Below are 21,584 nucleotides of genomic sequence, written 5' to 3'. Positions count from 1 at the left end.
GTGTGTGTGTGTGTGTGTGTGTGTGTGTGTGTGTGTGTGTGTGTGTGAGAGAGAGAGAGAGAGAGAGAGAGAGAGAGAGAGAGAGAGAGAGACATGCCCAAAACGTTCCAATGGGAAGGGTGTCAGATCAAGAATGTTGAGTTGGGGTTAGTTAGATACCAGACCAGTGAACATATTTATGTCCCTAATTTTATTTGTTTTCTTCTCTGCCTCTGTGTCTTCCTTGCCACCCTCTACTGCCTGTTAATTAGTCTTCTGAAAGGTCGTCCTTGACAGAAAAATCAAGGCACGAATCTTCATTTTCCTATGGCTATTCCATCTCCATTTCTATGGAGGCTCCCTTGATTTTGGAGGGGGTTATGAAAAGCCTGAGGGTCTTGAAGCCTTCCTTTTTCCTTTGTTAAAATTATTTTAAAATTGATTACCAAAATATATATGTTCATTATGAAAAAATTAGAGACGCAGTCAGCAAAACCCATGTGGGCTGCTTAGTTGATTGGCCCAGCTCCTAGATGTCTCTCTGGCCAGCTTCAGGGCCACCTCTTCAAAGCTGTCACACCCATGCCAGCTGCCCTTTCCTCTGGACTCACAGGATGTCCAGGGTGCCTGGCAAGACTTCTTGGCCTGAGGCAGTGGCCTGGACCAGGAAATTCTGTACATCAGAACCCCAAGTGGAATCTTTTAAACCTACAGATCTGGCCTCTGCGGGTCTAGTGGGCGGGTAGAGTCTTTGACAACTTTCAGGCCAGCCTGAAGCAGAGCCAGGGCTGGGAACAAGCAGGTTTTGCTCCACTCACATGGACATTCACATAGTGCTGAGAGGCGTTAGACATGGGTTACATTATGGAGGCAAATAGGATAGAATGTGCTGTGGTTTGGAGTGGAGGTAAAAGGAAAGCTGATGATATTACATTACCTTCTTGTCATTGTCCCCAGTGTGAATGGCAGATCAGATCCTTCCGTGAGAATAGAGTTTTGACAGAGAGTAGGAGAGGAATTGAGGACACTGAATGCCGAGGTGGGGATGGAGTGTCAGAAAGGGGAAGGTGTTATCTCATGAGGGAAGGCGATGTGTGACCCATCCAGGACCTGCCACTTTCACTGACAACTTTGCTTAGTGCCAGCCTGACCCATTTTTCTTCCCAGAGAATTTTTAAAAAGTGAAATGAGAAGAGGTGCCTTCAGAACACACCTTTTCAACCTGAAGCTGCACTGGTTAGAGAGATGCAGATGAGTGGGTGCTTTCTACCAGTCCCCACGGTATGCCATGAGAAGATGAACGTGGGGCCAGGCACTGCTGTCCTCACCCAGTCCTGGGCAAGATACCTCGCCAGCCAGCGCTCTGGTCACCTCCCAACTAGGGAACTTATGGGCAGAATAGTGGGAATGCTCTGGTTTTGGAAAAGAATGGCCCAGATTCCTCATTTCATACCTCACAGGCCAGAGGGAGGCCCTTGTACTTGCAGAACCGAGGCTGGATCAGATTTCGAGCATCTTTGCTGTTTCATTTGTCCACAGCCACACACCTGGGAGATCCTAGGGAGCTTTAAAGAATATAAGTTTTAGAAATGACTTTTTTGTTGTGTTCTCATGTAAGTGATACATGGTCATTCCAGCATCTAAAACCAGTTGCTGCCCAAGTAGAGTAACTTAGGAAGTCACTATAGTTTGATGATATTGACTAATAATTATCTCTGATACATGACTTGGTAAACATCTTCTGAAACTTTCAGCGTTGGAAGGAGTCCTTCCAGCAACTGAGTGTTATTTATGGAATATTTCAGCTATGAAAGGAGGATCTTACATGGGGTAACTGGGCCTACCAGTTGGAAATGTGGTTAATCTTGGCAAACGCTGCTAGTTATTCTTCATTATAACAGGTGGCAACTAAAGTGATAACTTTGTTATGGGCAAGACGAATAATCAAGATTAATTAGACTAATTGACAATGTTTTCTTCTCCCATTCTTGGAGGTACTACACACCTGACTATTTCTTTTTTTAAAATTTTTTAGGACAGATTTCTGCGTACACAAAGATGAACCTTGTGACACCGTTGGTAAGTTTAGAGTTAAAATAATAACTCTATACCCTGTGATAATGTGGACACTTGATAACACAGTCTGAAGGAGCCATCCTCAAACAAACTCTGCCTTTTCTGTTACCTCTTTTTGGTAAATTTGGTTTCTGATTTTATTTTACTTTTCTTCTTTCCTAAAAAGTTTTGTAGTTGCTTATGGCAGAAGGCATCTAGACAAAGGGTTAGTAAGGAAGATATGAAAAGTTCAACCAAAGGAAGGAACCCTCAGGCTGTCCTGAAGTGACTGTAGTTGGGTTGCATTTGTCTCTGAGCCTCTTGATCTCCAGTGCAGGAGGGGGACCTCGCTGAATTACACGATTGTCATGAGACATAAGCTTCACCAAGTGTCATAAGAGGTGAAGTGTGACTGCAGGGCTGTGGGACTGGTGTCCTTCCACAGCCTTGGCATCAGGCTCATCGCTTTCTGGTCAAACGGAAGTGATGCTGACAAGTAGTGCTGGCAAACACAGTTTCCCTCTCCCCCTGCCCTTCTACCTACACCTCCTCCCCCACCTTCCCCTTCACTTGCCATTTCCTTTCTCTCCTATCTTCAGTTATATCTGGCTTGCTCTTGAACTCTAATAGGTTTCAAATTGGAACCAGTCTTTGAGTGTAGGAATAGAGCACTTGGTTAACAGAAACCAATTTTGTCTGCTATAGCACAAACCTCTATTCACTAAGAGGTTGAAATATTGCACCACCAAAAGCAAGGTTTGGAATTGAATGTGCTTAGAATTGTAGGAAAATTGAAGGAAAACAGTATAGGATTGAATATATATTATTGTGGAATTCAAACGTTAAAAACCTGTGCTTCCCGTGGAGTACTGGCAGCGGGTAATCCCAGGCCTTCTCTCTGGCTCTTCCAGGTACAAGCTGGGTGACGTTCAGTAAATCTCCATAATCCATAAAATGGTCACTGTGGACTAGGTGACTTACAAGGTCTTTCCAAATCTAGTAGAATGATAGCTAGCATTTATGTCACATTTTAGAGTTTCAAAATGATTTTTTATATTATACTTTGGCAATCCTCTAGACAAATCTGAGAGCTAGGTGTTAAAAACCAAGTAACCAATCTGTGCTTCGTTATTTGGGGGCTGTCTCCATAACAGAATTACTAGGCAAATGCAATGTGAAGTAAGCTTTGATAGAGGGTTAGCTGATGCCTGAGTCTAGTTGGGGCTGTAGAGGACTGGTATATGTCCATATCTGTCCACTGCCATGGCTGCCAAGGCCAGTGCTATCCAGAGGACTGGCTACTTCTTCCCAGTGTTCACAGCTCAGCTCTGACACCTCCACACTTCACCCAGGAGGGGCTTCTGCTCCCTGCCCCTCCTCTCCCTATGCTTGCCCCTGCGGAGACATGATTCCGTTGTACTGCACTTGTCTGCACATCTTCCTTGGAAGACTGTGCTACACAGAGCAGAGTCCGGCTTTAACCCATGTGTCATATCCTTCAGCGCCTGGCACAGGGCTGGAGAGGCTGAGTCGCCACTGTTGATCCAATGAAGGAATAAACAAATGAATGCAGATGAAGGAACTACAGTATTTTTGAGTAGTGTGCATCTAATGACCTGGTTTTCTTTCATGTGATTTAGAGCCAGCTTTAATTTTCTTTTGAATATGTAACTTTCATATCTGTGCAGACAGCTAGCTCTCTCAAGCATCCTTCCCTCCTCTAAACCACATCACCACACTACTTGTATTCGTCTGCTAGTGCGGCTATAACAAAATACCACAGACTGGGAGACTTAAACAACAGAAATTTATTGTCTCACGGTTCTGGGGGCTTGTTCAAAATTAAAGTGTCAGCAGGGTTGATTTCTCCTGAAGCCTTTCGCCTTGGCTTGTAGATGGCCGTCTTCTCCCTGTGTCCTCACATGGTCTTCCTTCTATGTATGCCTGTGTCCTAATCTCCCCTTTTTATAAGGATACCACTTATATTGGATCAGAACCCCACTCTTATGACCTCATTTAATCTTAATTACCTCTTCAAAGTCCCCATCTCCAAATACATTCACACTACGGGTTATGGCTTCAACTTACGGTTTTTTGGGGAAAACAATCACAAAACCTACATGGTGTTTTGTTAGTACACATTTGTTTTAATGTGTCATAATTTACTTGTACATATTATCAAGTCAGTAAGAATAATGGGTAATTTGATAAAGATAATTTAAAAACTGGGCTTATGGCAGTCTTATAGCAGTCTCATCCAATTTATTTCTGTATTTTTTTACCTTTATATTTTGAAATAATTATAGAATTTCTTAAAGTTGTCAAAATAGTACAGAGAAGTCTCATACCAATCATCCAGCTTCTATGGTAACATCTTATGTAACTATAGTGGATTTCTGAAACCAGGAAATTGATTGGCACCATGCAGTCAACTAAACTACAGATCTTACTCAGGTTTCACTGGTTTTGCATGCACTTATTTTTGGTTATGTTTTTACCTATTGTTCCATGACATTTTATCACATGTGTGAATTTGTCCATCCACCTTAACAATCAGGAACAAAACTGGTCCATCCCCTCCAAGCAGCTCCTTCGGGCTGGCCTTATAGAATCACCCTCTCCTTCCCTCCCTTTCCCTAACCTTGGTTACTACTTATCTGTAATCCATCATTGTAATTTTGTCATTCCAGCATCCAATTTATTTTTGTATTTTGTTTTGATTCCACAGAATGGAAAAATAATCTGAATCACATAAATATGTGGTTGCCAATGCTAAGAGATTTTGAACAGCTGCCTTCAAATCTCAGGATCCAACTCTAGCAGGAAGGGCTGTGCCCTGAGTTTTTTAGAAAATGAGATAATCTGGTACCTTGAGAAACTGGGAAAATTTGGGGGTTATCAACATCTTATGTTTGGTATATAATAGTGTTTTTTGTTTGCTTTGTTGTTTTAATTAGAATAAAACTTACAGATAGTAAAGGGTACAAATCTTGATGGATTTAAAAAATTTATGCCTATACTTGTTTTTTAGTTTATCTCTTATTTATTGAAATAGTTTTAAAGGAGTGTTTTGAATTCTGTTTTAATCTATTTTTTTAAATTGTGGTAAAATATATATAACATAGAATTTACCATCCTAATCATTTTTTTAGTGGACAGTTGAGTGCCATTAGGTACGCCCACATTGCTGTGTAATCACATGCCTGTGTTCTCAGACAACTACTCAGATTAAGATGTGGAATGTTCTCAGCCCCAAGAAGGTTCCCTCATGCCTCCTCCAAGTCCCCCAGAGATATGCCCCCAAAGGTAACCTACTGTTGTAAATGTTTTAATCACTGTTTTTATAATAGTTTAATTTTTAAAAGTAGTTTAAAGTAAATTTCAAAGTTAAATTTGAATGATTCATTTGAAGACTCTCTGAGGTAGTGGGTGGAGTTTGGGGTTCCATGAATAATATGGATACTTCCCCTCTACACTGCCCAGTCTGCATTAGCCCAGCTCATCAGACAGGATTCCTGACTGTGGAAACAAGCAAAAAGGGCGTGGATCCGAAGGGGGACTGCCCCTGAGGCTGGAGGACCAGGTTGGAACACAGCTAGCGCCCGAGAGAGCCCTGGAGCGGGGGAAGGCTGCGGACCCCAGGCAGAGGTCTGCATCAGGGCTGAGAGGAATGGCGCCGTCTGCCCCACAGCTACCGTGTCACCGGCTCCCCATTACGAGTCTTGCTCTCAGTCACGTGGCTGCCTCTTTCTACCCCCACCTGCGTGGGGGTGAGGGTGGCTCTGGCCCTTTGGGCTTCCACAGGGAGGCAGCGGCACCTCCCACAACGAGTGCATGCAAGGTGGGTCTGTAGAGGGGGTGCTTTACAGAGGAAGGATGAAGCTGGACAGCTCAGAATGACAATATCCACTACATCCCTGATCTTTTTGTAAAGATTGAAACCCGAGACACCGACACATCCTCTGTGCACTTGACAGGGGTCCTGCTGACACAGGTGATGGGGCTTCCCTGGCCCTGATTCTAAGGTGGTCCTGACTCCTGTGGGAGAGAGGCCTCACCAAGCTCCTCCACACTGGCTGGCGGCTTGACTGAGCAGACAAGTGGAGACACTTTTAAAGATTTACACCAGACAGACCCTCCCTTCCTCTTGAGCCACTATGGAAGGGGAAGGGGTGACACTTAGAGGTCTTGCTCATCTCCACCTTGGGGGAAGACACGCACAAGGAGAACTTAAGGCAATTCTTAAGGCAGCAGGATCTGGGAAAACAGCCTTCTTCCCTAACAGAAGCAGCTGCCCTCTTACTGTGGTTCCCACTGTGCACATTTCAGACTTGCCTTTGCGGGGTGTGGGCTTTTCCTCTGTTGAATTGCTTCATCCTGTGTGATCTGCTTTCCTGCCACCATCCTAACGAGGAAGCCTCCTACGTGAGAAAAGGGTGCCCGACTTCCAGGATCGTGGAGGCTAGAGACCTCTGGAGGCTTTTGCTGGCCCTTTGCCCTCCTCCTCCCACACCCCAGGGCCTCTCTGAGGTGCCGGCCTGAGCAGCCATGTCTAACCACAGCCTGGCTGACCAGACACGTCTTAGTTACAGTCAGGGGGTGTGGTGCGTTTGTCCTGCTCCTACCCTCGGCTGCAGGCTGAGCTATGGTGATTTTTTTTGACAGCCTAATTCAGGCTTTATGAATTTAGTTTTAATTATCGGGATTTATCGTTTTCCTTACTTGGTCTCATAATAGTTTTTAATTACTGGAAAAGCCTTCCTTTTCCTCCCCCAGGAGAGGGATGTGATGGTCCTACACAAAGGAAAATGGATATATTCCACAGCCTCGTGAAATGTGTCACACAGAAGGCCAGGGAGAGGCTGTCAAGGGGGTCCAAGCCCGGTTGGTGTCCTGGGGCCCTGCTGCTCTGACATGAGGGTCCCTTTCCACAGCTGTCCCTGAACTTGGGTGGAAGGACCCTTCTTTGTGTGGCCCACAGCACTGGAGCTGAGCTCCCTGAGAGGTCTGGCCGGGCCAGGGGGCACTTCATAAATGTGGCTATCAACCTCCATGCAGCAGGTCCATCTGTGAGGGACGAAGGGAGCACCACTGACAGGATGAGTGTGTCCAGGAATGAAGCAGCTCCTTCAGAAGTCTGTTTCAGGCCAGCCCTCCATGAGGCCATGGATGTAAAATGTGCTGGGGAGCCAGTGAGAGGCGAGGGAGGCTGGGGCTACAGTGTCGCAATGCTGCCTTGGCTGGATTTTTATTCACTGAATGTGTCATAATTTAGGGCTCAGACAAGAAAGTAAGGCCAAGTTTTATGTATAAAAACAAACATCAGGGCTTCCCTGGTGGCGCAGTGGTTGAGAGTCCGCCTGCCAATGCAGGGGACACAGGTTCGTGCCCCGGTCCGGGAAGATCCCACATGCCGCGGAGCGGCCTGGCCCGTGAGCCATGGCCTCTGAGCCTGCGCGTCTGGAGCCTGTGCTCCGCAACGGGCGAGGCCACAACAGTGAGAGGCCCGCGTACCGCAAAAAAAAAACCCCATCAAAATGTATCGTCTGGCTGTACATTATCCCCTTTACAGTGGTCACCCTGGGCGGCCATTTGCCTGTTCCAGTCCCAGTGCTGTGGCCAGAAAGTGTGGACACCCCCTTGTGGATTTCCTTCAGAGTGAGCATTCATCTTCTATCTTTTCATGGTGTTGGTCAGTCTTCATTCTTCGAGAGTGGTTTTGAATTGTGGAGGTGTCAAATGTTCTAGTTGCTGAATGAGGCTGAAAAATATTGTTTGAGGTAAAAATACAAGTTTTATTAGTCAGCTTCGGGTTTCTTTGTTTCTGACGGCTTTCCTATATGTTCGTTTTACTTTACTTGTTATTCCTTGGGACCTTACAGAAGTCACGGTTCACTTTTGCTTCAAGATTGTTAGAAGTTGTTTCAGATGATTGCCTTCAGGGGAAGCTGCCCCATTGAATGAACAAGTCCTGAGGGGTCCATCTCCTTACCTCATACCCATCTCATGTTGGGCATGGTGCACCCTGCTTCAGTTTCAGGCTTATCCACACCATGTCTTTTGTGTCTACTCTGTGTCTACTCTGAGAAGCTTACAAAGGAGAAGGCTTAACATTCAATGACATATTAGTTGTCACAAATCAGACAACCTGAGGTCTTCAGCAAATTCATCTATTTGTCAGAAGTTATATTGGTATTTATAATAATGCTCTAGACCATTCTGTGATTTTTGAGAGGTTTTATGAACAATTTTAATTTTGGGAATAAAATATGCATGCACCTAGCAATCAGGGGTTCAGACTGTTTGGGCAAGTGCTGCTGTCTTCCTCATCGTACAATAAAAAAAATAGGTCATTCCCTTAAGAGAGTTAGGAAATAGAGTTACTGTGAAAGCTAAGAAGTATATACAGTCTTTCCTCGGTATCTGTGGGATTGTTTCCAGGACCCCCGTGGATACCAAAATCCGCGGATGCTCAAGTCCCTTATATAAAGTGGCCTAGTACACTCAGCCCTGTGTATCCTCAGGTTCTGCATCTGCAGATTCAATCAACTGTGGATGGAAGGGCTGAGTGTACTTGAGTAAACTAACTTTTTCTCTCACTGTTAGGCCTTAAACGTAGGTAAAGAGTATTTAATGAAAAATGCCAATTAAGTCCTGTATGGATGTTGGAGATGGTCTTTTAAAAGACCCTTTTTAGGAGCTGCTGTTGCCTGAGGGAAAAAAAGTGAGGGCAAGAAAGGGGTGGCCACGTGGAGTTTCCTCCTGGTCACCTTGTATGGCTGTTCTATGGTTTGGCTTGAAGATAGTGACCGTGGTGAATAAAAATGTGAGTGTGTATGTGTATGCACATTACATATGTACATATACACATGCCTAGGTGCATGTCTGCACATGGAAGTGTGTGGTGTTTACACTTTCTGTACCTTAAAGTCTGGAGGGCTTTCTTTGTTCCTGTAAGTTCCCCAGAAGGGAGCCCTCCGGAGAAGGGACCACACAACAAGAACCAGGGCAGGATTTCTGTTTGGGGCTCAGCAGAAAGTCCATACTGAAACCAGTGGCCCCAGGGGACCAAGTTCAACTTTTCTCCTTCCTCATGCCAGGATCATGACTAAGGTTACATAATGGCTGAAGTACATTTAAAAATGGTGAAAATATGCGGGTATGTTTTTGCGTGGGGTACCTTTGTTCTGGCACTACATGGGAGACCACAGAACACTTGGTGATGCTTGAATGCCTTTTGAGATGGAGAGCAAGAGAGCTGAGCAAGAAGGAACTGACCTCTGCAGGGTTTCCAGCTATGGCCCTTCAGATGTAGGCTGTAGAGCCCCCTCCTACCTTCAGGTCGGCAAGTGGGTGGCTCGTGGGAGAGTTTCCTTCTGGAGGCCGCTGGGTTGCACCATTGTGGGTTCTGTGCTTGGGTGGCCAACGGAGGCAACTCTGAAGCAGATGCCCTTCCAGTTAGGTGGTCCCTAACCTGCGGGAGATGTCAGTGACATCGGTGTCGGGCCACAGACCACCGCCCTCTCGTTTAGCGCAGGCCTCGGCATGACATCAGCAGAAGGACTGTGTCTCTGTTGTTCCCTGATGCTTCCACCCTCATGGCCCAAGAGCACTTTATCATTAGCTTGGAGAGAAGTGGGAGCCTCTCTGCCTTGCCAGACAGCTCTTACTCACTCATGTGATGCTGAGGCAATTTGCTAGAAACACAAAACCCCTCCCGGCTTGGGGGAAATGTGGGGGAGTAGAGTCACAAATGCGAAACCAGGCCTTTCTGAGATGCCTTCTATGTAATTGTGAGTCCCAAAGCCCTCTGGAGCCTTTGGGCAGCCTCTCGCTGAGATCGGGAGGAGTGGGCAGGAGAAGTGAGGGGCCAGGCTCCTCTGCAGTGGGTCCTGCCCTGGCTGGCAAGGGCCCTGAGCCAGAGAAGTGCCCCCACCATGGCTTCCTTTCCAGTGGCCCTCAGGGTGGTTCCCGTTCACCACCTGCAGCCCCTCATCTGCACAGTGAACGCTGAATCTCCTTGGGCTGTGGCTTGGCTCAATCCAGGAGTCTGAGCATCGTCTCTGTGGGGAGACCGGGGTTCAGATCCTGCTACCACCACTGTCCTGTGTGAGTCCCCTGATATCTCTGGCTCTGTTTTCTCCTCTGTAAAATGGGGATAATGATACCCAGAGTTATTGTGAAGGTTAAATGAGATGATCAATTGCATCCCTTAGGATGGATATTGTCAACAATAACAACAAAAAGCCTGCAGAAAATAACAAGTATTGGTGAGGATGTGAAGAGACGGGAACACTTGTATACTGCTGGTGGGAATGTAAAATGGTGCACCCACTATGGAAAAGAGTACGGTGAGTCCTCAAGAAATAAAAATAAGATCCAGGAATTCCACTTCTAGGTTATCTACCCCAACAAAACGGAACTTGAACGGATATTTGTACACCTGTGTTCATAACAGCATTATTCACAATAGCCAAAAGGTGGAAGCAATCCAAGTGTCCTTTTATTTATACACAGAATAATATTCAACCTTAAAAAAGAAAGGAATTCTGAGATATGGATAAAACTTGAAGATGTTATGCTAAATGAAATAAGCCAGTCACAAAAAGACAAGTACTGTGTAATTCCACCTAAAGTCCCTGAGGAGTCAAATTCATAGAGACAGAAAACAGATTAGTGGATGCCAGGGGCTGGAGGGGAGGAATAATGAAGAGTTAGTGTTTAATGGATACAGAGGTTCAGTTTGGGAAGGTGAAAAAGCTCTGAAGGTGGATGGTGGTGATGGTTGCACAACAATGTGAACGTATTTAATGCCGTTGAACTGTATACTTAAAAATGGTTAAAATGGTAAATTGTATGTTGTATATACTTTACCACGATTTTTTTTTAAATGCTATGACCAAGGAAGCAAAGTAATTACTTTTATTCAATAGTACTTCTTTTCAAAGATTTCTTCCAAGAAAAATGGTGAAGATGAGAGAAAAAGTACAATTTCCAGAGAAGGGGGTCCTCATGCTTCCCTCCCTGGGAGGCCGGGTGGCAGTGAGGTGCTGCAAGAGCTGCAGGGCCCTGGGGTGGTGTGGGGGGCAGAGCAGGGAAGGAGGGAGGAAAGGAAGGCTGGGAGAGGGCGAGGCTCTGGGTGTGGAGGGAGAGTGAGGAGAGAAGAGGGCATATGAAGAAATGTTGCTGGTGGGTTGAATTAGACGGCCCTTTCTGATGTTCTCAGAGAGATGCAAGTAGGGATTAGGAGGCCCTTTTTGGTTGTTAGGCTGTGCTTCTTTGGCTTAGATTCCAGAGCCAGATTGGACCTTGCAGGCACTGAGACTTAGTGAAGTTACTGCTGATATTTTTGGACCTTGGGCCATTCTCATCTACGTCTGGCATTAAAATCATCACTTTAGAGTCAAGACCAGAGTTCACTTTCCCAATGACTGCTCAGTTGTTGCACTCATGGTATACAGAGCTAGGGTTGGTCACACTCAAGTCATGTGATGCTCAGAAGTAACCACAGGGACACAACGTGTGTGACCCTCTGGAGGCAGAAATGCAATTTAGGGGAGAATGTTTGTTTGCTGCTTGCATACTTCAGGCAGTTCACTGGGATTCTGTGGTGTCTGTGAGCTCATTAAATTGAAGAACCCCCAGCTCTCCCATGTGAAGGTTGTTTCTGAGTTTTTAACCTCAGTTTCTACAAATATGCAGCTTAAGAGGCAGGAGTGCTTTAGGAAGGAGAGAGGAGGTTATGTCAGACCAATCTATTGGTCTCTTTTGTTGCACAGAGACCAGATCTTGGCCTGGCTGTTACTTTGGGTTTGGGTTCCAAATGCCTTTGGAATTATTGGCATAGACAACTTGGATGAGAAGTTACTGACAAGTACTGTTGTGGGGGAAGTACAGGAAAGGGCTGAGTCATGGTCAGGAAAGGGCTGAGTCATGGTGAGGAAGTGCTGAGTTCATCAGGAAGGGCTGAGTTATGGTTAGGAGAGCACTGAGTCATGGTGAGGAAGGGATAAGTCATGGTCAGGATGGGGCTTAGTGATGGTCAGGAAGGGCTGAGTCATGGTAAGGAGAACACTGAGTCATGGTCAGGAAGGGCTGAGTTGTGTTTAGCACATGTTGCTGACACAGTCCAGGGTGTTATGGAAAGACTGCTAACTGATATCCATGCCTTTTTTTTTTTCTTCCTGGATGATTAAATTTCCCTACCGTCCTGGCATTAGGTGTGGCAAAAGTGACTGCTTTGTCCACTGGAATGGGAATAGAAGTGATGTGCACTATTTCCAGGCCTGGCCCCTACAAACCTCCTGTGAAATGGTGCTTGAGGCTCTTCCTCTATTGGTTGACTGGCTAAGGCCCGACCAGGAGCCAGCATCCTCAGGCCCTGAAACATTGGATGTTATGTGAGTGAGAAATAAAGCGTCTGAAGACACTGAGATTTGAAGTTTTGTTTGCGACAGCACTTAACCTCCAATATCAGAAACGCTGAAGGCTGAGTTGAATATAAGACCCTACCCTTGAGGTACTTTAAGGTCTCAAGGCAGCGAAGACTTCATCTCTGTGGGGACTGAGAGGACGGCAGCACCATCTCCACGTTCAGGCTGAAAGAACAGCTTTGGCAGGTGACCCACAGGGCCTGGTGGGACAAGGAGCAGGGCCCAGAATCTTGTTAAGTTTCTAGTGAAGAATTAAAAAGCAGTCTTGGACTTGGAGGGGAGGAAAACTTAACTCTTATTTTCTTCTACCCATCTTATGTGCATTAGCTGGGGCCCTTTAAATTAGACTGACAAAGGACAAATTAACAACTGAAAAGCAAACACAGGTTGACTAATGCATGCATCATGCATACACGTGGGAACACCCAGTGGGGAGTAACTTTAAGGGGTGTTTAGAACTTGGGCTTGTATAGCATCTTAAAAAAGAACAGTAAATTTTTTTTTTTTTTGGCTGTCAAATGACCTACATTCATAAATATTTATAATGCTGTCTCCAAATATAAGTTTTTTTTTAACATCTTTATTGGAGTATAATTGCTTTACAATGGTGTGTTAGTTTCTGCTTTATAACAAAGTGAATCCGTTATACATATACATATGTTCCCATATCTCTTCCACCTTGCATCTCCCTCCCTCCCACCCTCCCTATCCCACCCCTCTAGGTGGTCACAAAGCACCGAGCTGATCTCCCTGTGCTATGCGGCTGCTTCCCACTAGCTATCTATTTTACATTTAGTAGTGTATATAGGTCCATGCTACTCTCTCACTTTGTCACAGCTTACCCTTCCCCCTCCCCATATCCTCAAGTCCATTCTCTAGTAGGTCTGTGTCTTTATTCCCTTCTTACCCCTAGGTTCTTCATGACCTTTTTTTTTTTTCTTAGATTCCATATATATGTATTGGCATACGGTATTTGTTTTTCTCTTTCGGACTTACTTCACTCTGTATGACAGACTCTAGGTCCATCCACCTCACTGCAAATAACTCAATTTCATTTCTTTTTATGGCTGAGTAATATTCCATTGTATATATGTGCCACATCTTCTTTATCCATTCATCCGATGATGGGCACTTAGGTTGCTTCCATCTCCTGGCTATTGTAAATAGAGCTGCAATGAACATTTTGGTACATGACTCTTTTTGAATTATGGTTTTCTTAGGGTATATGCCCAGTATAGTAGTGGGATTGCTGGGTTGTTTGGTACTTCTACTTGTAGTTTTTTAAGGAAACTTTGTACTGTTCTCCATAGTGGCTGTATCAATTAAGATTCCCACCAGCAGTGCAAGAGTGTTCCCTTTTCTCCACACCCTCCCCAGCATTTATTGTTTCTAGATTTTTTGATGATGGCCATTCTGACCGGTGTGAGATGATATCTCATTGTAGTTTTGATTTGCATTTCTCTAATGATTAATGATGTTGAGCATTCTTTCATGTGTTTGTTGGCAATCTGTATGTCTTCTTTGGAGAAATGTCTGTTTAGGTCTTCTGCCCATTTTTGGATTGGGTTTTTTGTTTTTTTGTTATTGAGCTGCATGAGATGCTTATAAATTTTGGAGATTAATCCTTTGTTAGTTGCTTCATTTGCAAATATTTTCTCCCATTCTGAGGATTGTCTTTTGGTCTTGTTTATGGTTTCCTTTGCTGTGCAAAAGCTTTTAAGTTTCATTAGGTTCCATTTGTTTATTTTTGTTTTTGTTTCCATTTCTTTAGGAGGTGGGTCAAAAAGGATCTTGCTGTGATTTCTGTCATAGAGTGTTCTGCCTATGTTTTCCTCTAAGAGTTTGATAGTTTCTGGCCTTACATTTAGGTCTTTAATCCATTTTGAGCTTATTTTTGTGTATGATGTTAGGGAGTGATCTAATCTCATACTTTTACATGTACCTGTCCAGTTTTCCTAGCACCACTTACTGAAGAGGCTGCCTTTTCTCCACTGTATATTTTTGCCTCCTTTATCAAAGATAAGGTGACAATATGTGCATGGGTTTATCTCTGGGCTTTCTATCCTGTTCCATTGATCTATATGTCTGTTTTTGTGCCAGTACCATACTGTCTTGATTACTGTAGCTTTGTAGTATAGTCTGAAGTCAGGGAGCCTGATTCCTCCAGCTCTATTTTTCGTTCTCAAGATTGCTTTGGCTATTCGGGGTCTTTTGTGTTTCCATACAAATTGTGAAATTTTTTGAAAAAGAACAGTAAATTTTAAAGAAGTAAATGGACAAATGAAAAGGACTTTGAGTTTCTCGGGTGGCAAATTGTAAGAAAGTATATATGTGGGAGACCTAATGGTACATAAGGGCTACGTAAAGCAAGGTTTGTTAGAGTCCTCTGGTGCCATCTCTTGGCTGATAAGGGTCAAGGGTTATCTCCAGTGATTAACTTCTGTAGAGAGGGCATGGGGGGACACCTTTACAAACTTATGACCTGCTTTTAGGCAGATGAGGGGAGGGCAGAGAGCTTTTTTGTACCTGTATATTCTCAATTGTCTCCAGCTCAAAATAATCTTTATGCCAAAGTGGCACATTTTGAGGTGGCATGTTCTGCGACCCTTCAGACTTCTCTGGAATCTTGAGGGAAATTCCTTCCATTGTTGAAGATATTTAGGGCTGAGGAGGGAAAAGAGGCCCAAAGATTGCCGCTCCTTGAGAATAGTGCTGAGGACGGGGAACTCACAGGTACTGCACAGCTCTGCTGCACAGATGTGGTCTAGATATGGACCAGCAGCTTCTTAGCCTTGATCAGGGGCCCAGCGCCAGTCCTGGGTGTGAGGTGGAGCCCAGAGCCCCTCATGTGTCTCCCAGGCAGCAGGTAGGCACATGAGGAGTTCTGTAACAACTGGACCACCCACCCTCAGCATTTTCCTGACCCCAGTGTAAGGGGAGCAGGCTCACTGATGATCCTGGATGGCCTTGAACTTTGGTGTTGGGCATGCTCTGGTTTTGCTGTGATTGAGCACTGGAGAGATGCCCAGTGTCAGCTTTAGCCTGGAGACCACCTCTTCCGTCATTGGCCAGAAGGGGGCGATCCTGAGGGTGGGGCTCATTTCACCAGAGGGTTTACTGCTTCCCTGCTGGAAGGTTGTAAGGCTCTGATGGGATTCACGTTTGACTTCTTGTCAAGTCAACTACACGAAGGCAATTAGTCCTTGTCCGCCCTCTTCCTAGCTGCATCAGCCTTTTCTCTCTGCAGTGCCCTGGCCCTCACTTCCATAGCACTAAGCAGGCCAAGGAAACTGGTAGCTTGGTAGATGTCCACGGGTGGCCAAGGGGCCAGCTTCTGTGGTTTTGGAGCACTTCTCCAGGCTCCCTCCTTCAGCGCTTGAGAGGCCCCCTTCTCCACTCACTTGCACAAGGGGTGGCCTCTTCTTGCTTCTCTGCCTCCTTATATCTTCTGTTGGTCAAGGGCATCATTTTCCTCAGCTCGGGCTGCTATAAGGAAATACCACAGATGGGAAGCTTCAACAACAGACATTTATTTCTCACAGTTCTGGAGGCTGGAAGTCCCAGATCAAGGTGCCAGTCAACTCAGTGTCTGGTGAGGACCCTCTTCCTGGCGTGCAGACGACTGCTCTGTCCTTGTGGTGGAGGGCAAGTGAGCTCTGGTCTCTCTTCCTTTTCTTTTAAGGATGACTGTTGTGTCCTCATGTGGGGCCTCACCCCATGATGCATCTAAATCAGATTACCTCCCTAATACTATCACATTTGGGGTTTAGGGCTTTAACAAATGAATTTGGGGGACACAAACATGCAGTCCACAGCAGGCATCAATGCAGTGTAACGTCTCACAGGCCTCGGGGTGGGGCCAAGATCCAGGCCTTCTTAGAACTTAGCCTCAGAAAGTTGAGGAGCTTTGCTTCCAGCAGAGCCTTCTGCTGTGCCCTCCACCTTCCCTGCTTGATGGAAGGTACCAGTGCCGCTCTTTGTCCTGTCATCCTGGGTGGTGATGGAGGTGATGCTGAGAGCAGCTCCCATTTGTTGAGAACTCCTGTGTCAGATACTTCATGTTTTTAATTCATGTAATCCTCACATTTCTATTAGGAAGTGCTGCTGTAATCCCCACTTCACATGCGGGGAAGCTGAGGTACAGAGAGGTAAATAACTTGCCTGAAGCCACATAGCTTGTAAGAGGTAGAGCCAGCATTTGACCCAGGACAGTTCAGTTTCAGTCTTTTGTTTTCTTACCTGTACTTTTCTCCTAACTATATCTTGCCTTTCAATAACGTTCTAAGAGAGCTATTATTCCTGTTAGCAGATGGGAAACTGAGTCTCCAAAAGGATACATTTCTTGTCTGAAATTATACTGTTAATTAGTGACAGCTGGCCTTGAACTCACTCACTGTAAAGCCTGAGAGTTTAACTCCCACCTCTCCTCCTGCCAGATCTGTGCTCATTCATTTTTCTCTTTCTGCAAGTATATATCACTCATTATTTTTACCCAGTATTTTCTTCTTTTCATTGTCTTTATCATATGTACTATTTGCAGAATGGATCTTTGTCCTCTCCTATATCTTGCTTTTTCAGCATTCATACTTGTAAGTATTCTTTGAGAACCTACTGTGGGCCAGGCACTGCTCCAGCCCTGGGGATGCATAATATACAAAATGAATGTCCCTGTTTTTGTGGAACTGACATCCTAGTGGAGGGGATGGATATGTACTATCAGTAAGTAAACTCCAGAGTAGGGATAAAGTGATAAAGTGGAGAAACAAAGCAGAGAAGGGGGATAGGAAGCTGATGGGGCGGGACTTCACATTTCAGCTTGAGTGGCTGAAGACTTTGCTCTGAGGGTGGTTTGGAAATCAGACTCTCCACCTGTAATGGCTTTGGCAGGCCAGGGCTTCTAGAAGTGCTGAGGTTAACTCTGTCGTCAGTATGAATCTCTGAAAGCCAACGAAGGGTCCCCAGGGTGAGCAGCCAGGGTGGACAGCTGTTCCCCAGTGGGAACAAGTGTGGTGTCCCCTGGGCCCACTCCCCGTACAGTACTCCTAGCTCTGCGTCTCAGCCACAGTCAGACCTGGATTTGAGTCTTCATGCTGCCACTTACTTGACCTTGGGTATATCAATTAATAAACTCATCAGTTCTCAGTTTCCCTGTTTGTATGAGATATCAACATCCCCCTGCAGGCCTGCTCTGAGAAAATGCCTGTGGAAACCATAATGCAGGGTGACTGCTCTGTACATCTTGTCTCTGCTTCCTTTCGGTGGCCACAGGACATTATGCCCAGCCACCCCCATCCTGTCATTGTGTGGGTCTTCTGGGAAGGGCGCTGGGGTGGGGATTCAGCAGCAGGTCGGGGTGAAGGCTCTCCAGGCCTCTCCAGTCTCAGTGTGAGCAAATACAGGCAGGCAGAAGGTAGAGGCTGAGGGTAGGGGGCCTGATGTTTATTGAGGGCCTCCCACTTGCCAGATGCTGTGCTGGGGCCTTGTGTGGAAGGTACAGCTTCCAATTTACAGATGGAAAAACCAAGGCAGAGTTACTCACCCAAAGTTGCACAGTGAGCAAATGTGGGCTGACCTGACACCCACCTTATGCTTGTGCTGGAAGGGGTAATGTGACTCTAGGGCAGAGTTTTGGAGGCCTGGGGGCCCTGGGGAGCCTGGCTCGCAAGTTTGAATTTGAGTCTGGTGGTAACAGGAGCCACCGAAGTGAGCTTATCCCACATTGTCTGCAGAGAAGAAGAGAGGAATTGGAGCTGGGATCCAGGCATCCAACCACAAAGTTCCCTCCTGTGACAGAGCCAGGTTTGGCTCAGTTCTTGGAGAAGGAGGGGGTGGAGCATGGGACAGGCAGTTGATATTTTTATATAATAAAGATTTAAAGAGGGTGCATATAAACTGTATGGAACCAAGTCAGATAGGCTTCTTAGATTAGCATGCATGGGAATCACTAGGGTGTCTCCTTAGAATGCAGATGGCTGGGCCTCACCCCCAGGCTTTGGATTCAGTGGGTCTGTGGAGGGCTGGGTGATGCTGATGCTTGGTCTGGGGACCATGCTTGGAGAACCGCTGCCTTATGTGATTGTGGCTAGGGTCCTTGATTTGCTTGTTATGGTTTGTTAATTAACAACAACAAAAAAAACACAGTGACATGAATATAGATGTTGTGTAAACATCTTAAAAATTTACTTTTGTACAAAAAGCTGTGACGATGTGGGTTTCTGAGTTACTTCCTATGTTCTCTCCATTTGAGCCTGTAGGACTCTAACAGCTGACCCATGTTAGGGATGGTAATTGAGTCAGTCGCTGGGGACTGTGGACATTTGTGATAATTAGGATATTGACTGTCAGCCAAGGAATCAGACTTGCCCCAAATGTTCTGCCACCTCATCAGATTTTCCATGAACTTAGTACTGGTTGTTAAGAGGGGCAGAGGGAGTGGAGGTTTCCAGCACAGCCTCTAGTTTTCCTCTGCCTGGTTCAAATCCCAGCTCTGCTGCTCACAGTAGAACCCTGGGCAGTTTGCTTGTCCTCTTATTTCAGTTTCCTAATCTGTAAAATGGGGATAGTAGTAATTTCTTACTTGGGTAGTAGTCGTGGAAAGGAAGTGAGGTATTTATTATAGGTAGAGGGCCTAGAACTCATGGTAAATGCTCCATCACCGCCAGCCGTGGTGGTCTTGTTTCAGTGCCCCCTGCCCAACAGGTGCAGAACAAGACCCTGAAAGTCCTCAATGGTGCTGTTTGGGAAGAGGGATGCTGGAAGCTAATGGTTCTCCAAGGGTGATCCCAGACCACAGCATCAGCACCACCTGTGACGGTGCTAGACAGGCACATTCTCAAGCCCCATCCAAGCCCTTCTGCATCAGTTCTCTCTGCTCAGTCTGTATTTTCATAAGCTCTCGGGGGATTCCGATGTACACTCAAGTTTGAGAACTACTGATCTAAGCCTTGGCAGTACCAGAGAAGCAGGAGGACTTAGTTCTCCTGGCTCTGTGTGTGTGTGTGGAGTGTGGGAGGGGGCAAGGGGAGCTTTACCTGAGAGCGTGGGGAAGCTAGACGCCCAGAAGCTGCATTAAGTAACTGGCGAGGCAGCATGATAGACTCCTAGCCCCACCGTCAGCACCGCTTACTTCCTGCCCAGGCTCCAGGCATGGCTTTTCTGGCAAATGGAATCTTGGTCATATCACTGCTGACAGATGAGAGTATCCCTGAATATCATTTCTCCCTTAACATTTCCCACCCCCTGAGGATCTTCTGGCATCTATCTCAGGGCTGTTTAGACCTTCCTCTTCTCGAATTGCTTAAAGGTGCTGCTTGTACAGCACAGGTCTCCTTTCCCTTTTCCCATGGCATTCCAGGGTTTTCCTCCATGAAAATGATTAGTGGGTTTTGTTTTGTTTTGTTTTTTGAAAAGGCAATTCAGTTGAATGCTTCCTCCCTCAAGTTGCTTTTCTCCTGTACCCCAATGTTCTCCTGTAACATTGTCTCCTGTACCCCAGAGTTACAAAACCAAAAGGGACCAAACAGCTGTGCAGGGGTTGCGGTAGGGGTGCCTCGGGAGCAGCAGGGTGGCCTGCTTCTCTCCACCTTGGCTGAACTGCTGATTAGATGGAAGGGTTCCTGGGGAGGCAGGGTGAGGGGATGGGCAGGAGCCCCTGCGGCCGGCCTTATGGGCTGGTTGTAGCATTTCCTTTGCCACAGGGCTCCAGTTGCCAAGATAAACATACATTTTTTTTTTTTAAATGGAGGTTGCCCATTCTTTTTTGTTTTTTTTTTTAATTAATGAATTTATTTATTTTTGGCTGTGTTGGGTCTTCGTTTCTGTGCGAGGGCTTTCTCTAGTTGCGGTGAGCAGGGGCCCCTCTTCATCGCGGTGCGCGGGCCTCTCCCTATCGTGGCCTCCCCCGTTGCGGAGCACAGGCTCCAGACGCGCAGGCTCAGTAGTTGTGGTGCACGGGTTCTAGTTGCTCCGCGGCATGTGGGATCTTCCCAGACCAGGGCTCGAACCCATGTCTTCTGCATTGGCAGGCAGACTCTCAACCACTGCGCCACCAGGGAAGCCCAAACATACATTTTGAGATAAAGTGGACCCCCAGATGTCTTCATCTTGGAAAAAGAAATCAATAAGACAGTCTCCGTGTTGGGCCAAGAAGTCCTTCTCCTCCACACTCAGATTTGCACAGGCCTGCGTGTGAAGGTGGGAGGGAGCTGGGGATGCAGGGACTGTGCTCGTGCTGAGGAGGCAGGTCAGGGAGCAGAAGAAGGGGCTCTGGGGCACTGGCTCTCCTCCTTAGCAAGGTGAGACCTTTCCCTTGCTCATTGATGGGATGGTGATGGGACTGCTGCACACCTGTCGGTGTTGTCAGAATTAAGTATGGGAACAAATATAAAGCGTTGGGCACAGCCCCTGCCTTCCTTGTGGGAAGTGGTGGTTGTGATTTTTATTAGCAATTTCTAGAAGTTGACTGGCCATTATATGGCTTTTGTTTCAGAAGATGCCTGATACTTCTAATCCACCAACAATTCCTACCCGCTCTGACCTCAGAACATATTCTTAATCAGACCTCTTTTAGCCACACCTGCCATTCCCCCTGTGGTCCAGGCCTCTGTCACCCTCACCCACAGTGTCTCCAGGCCTCCACAGTGGCCTCCTGAACAGCAAGTTCTTACATGACAGCCAGAGGGTTACTTTCAAAACACAAATCACATCATGTGAGTTCCTTGCTCACAATCCTCCAATGGCCTCCAGAACACATGGCCCGCAGCTCTCCCCTGACCTCACCTCCTACTGCTCATGGCATCGCTCACCTGTGCCAGCCATGCTGGCCTCTGGCCTCTTCCTCCCTTGCCATCTTGTTCTTGTTTCCTAGAACAAGTAGGGAGGGGTGTAGCCAATGGAGCATCTGTGTCCCACCAGCATGTTTTTGATTAAGAAGAAAGCGGGCTTACTGAGAGAGTGTATAACCTCTCTGTATGACTTGATGTTGGTCTAGGAATACCAGAGTATTCGTTACATATCTGGCACTCTTTTCATCTCTCCCAGGCTTCCAAAGCCCATGGATGGTCCACACCCAGGACTTGAATGTCACCTGTGCCTTTGGGGGGGATGATGCACGTTGGG

General features: G+C 46.2%; 1 protein-coding gene across 1 annotated transcript in view; it reads left to right on the top strand.

Moving 5' to 3' along the window:
- The window catches only part of ADAMTS17 (ADAM metallopeptidase with thrombospondin type 1 motif 17), a 348,762-nt gene that overhangs the window by 93,778 nt on the left and 233,400 nt on the right, over positions 1–21,584 (top strand). The window contains exon 7 of the mRNA XM_029239604.1: positions 2,015–2,058. Within this exon, the coding sequence (XP_029095437.1) occupies positions 2,015–2,058 (44 nt within the window). The remainder of the gene's footprint in view (positions 1–2,014; positions 2,059–21,584) is intronic.

Source organism: Monodon monoceros, unplaced genomic scaffold (genome assembly GCF_005190385.1).
Source record: "Monodon monoceros isolate NGI ecotype Baffin Bay Population unplaced genomic scaffold, NGI_Narwhal_1 Super_Scaffold_21, whole genome shotgun sequence".
NCBI lineage: Eukaryota > Metazoa > Chordata > Mammalia > Artiodactyla > Monodontidae > Monodon > Monodon monoceros.
The sequence above is the reverse complement of the archived record's forward strand: the minus strand, read 5'-3'. Positions and strand labels throughout refer to the sequence as shown.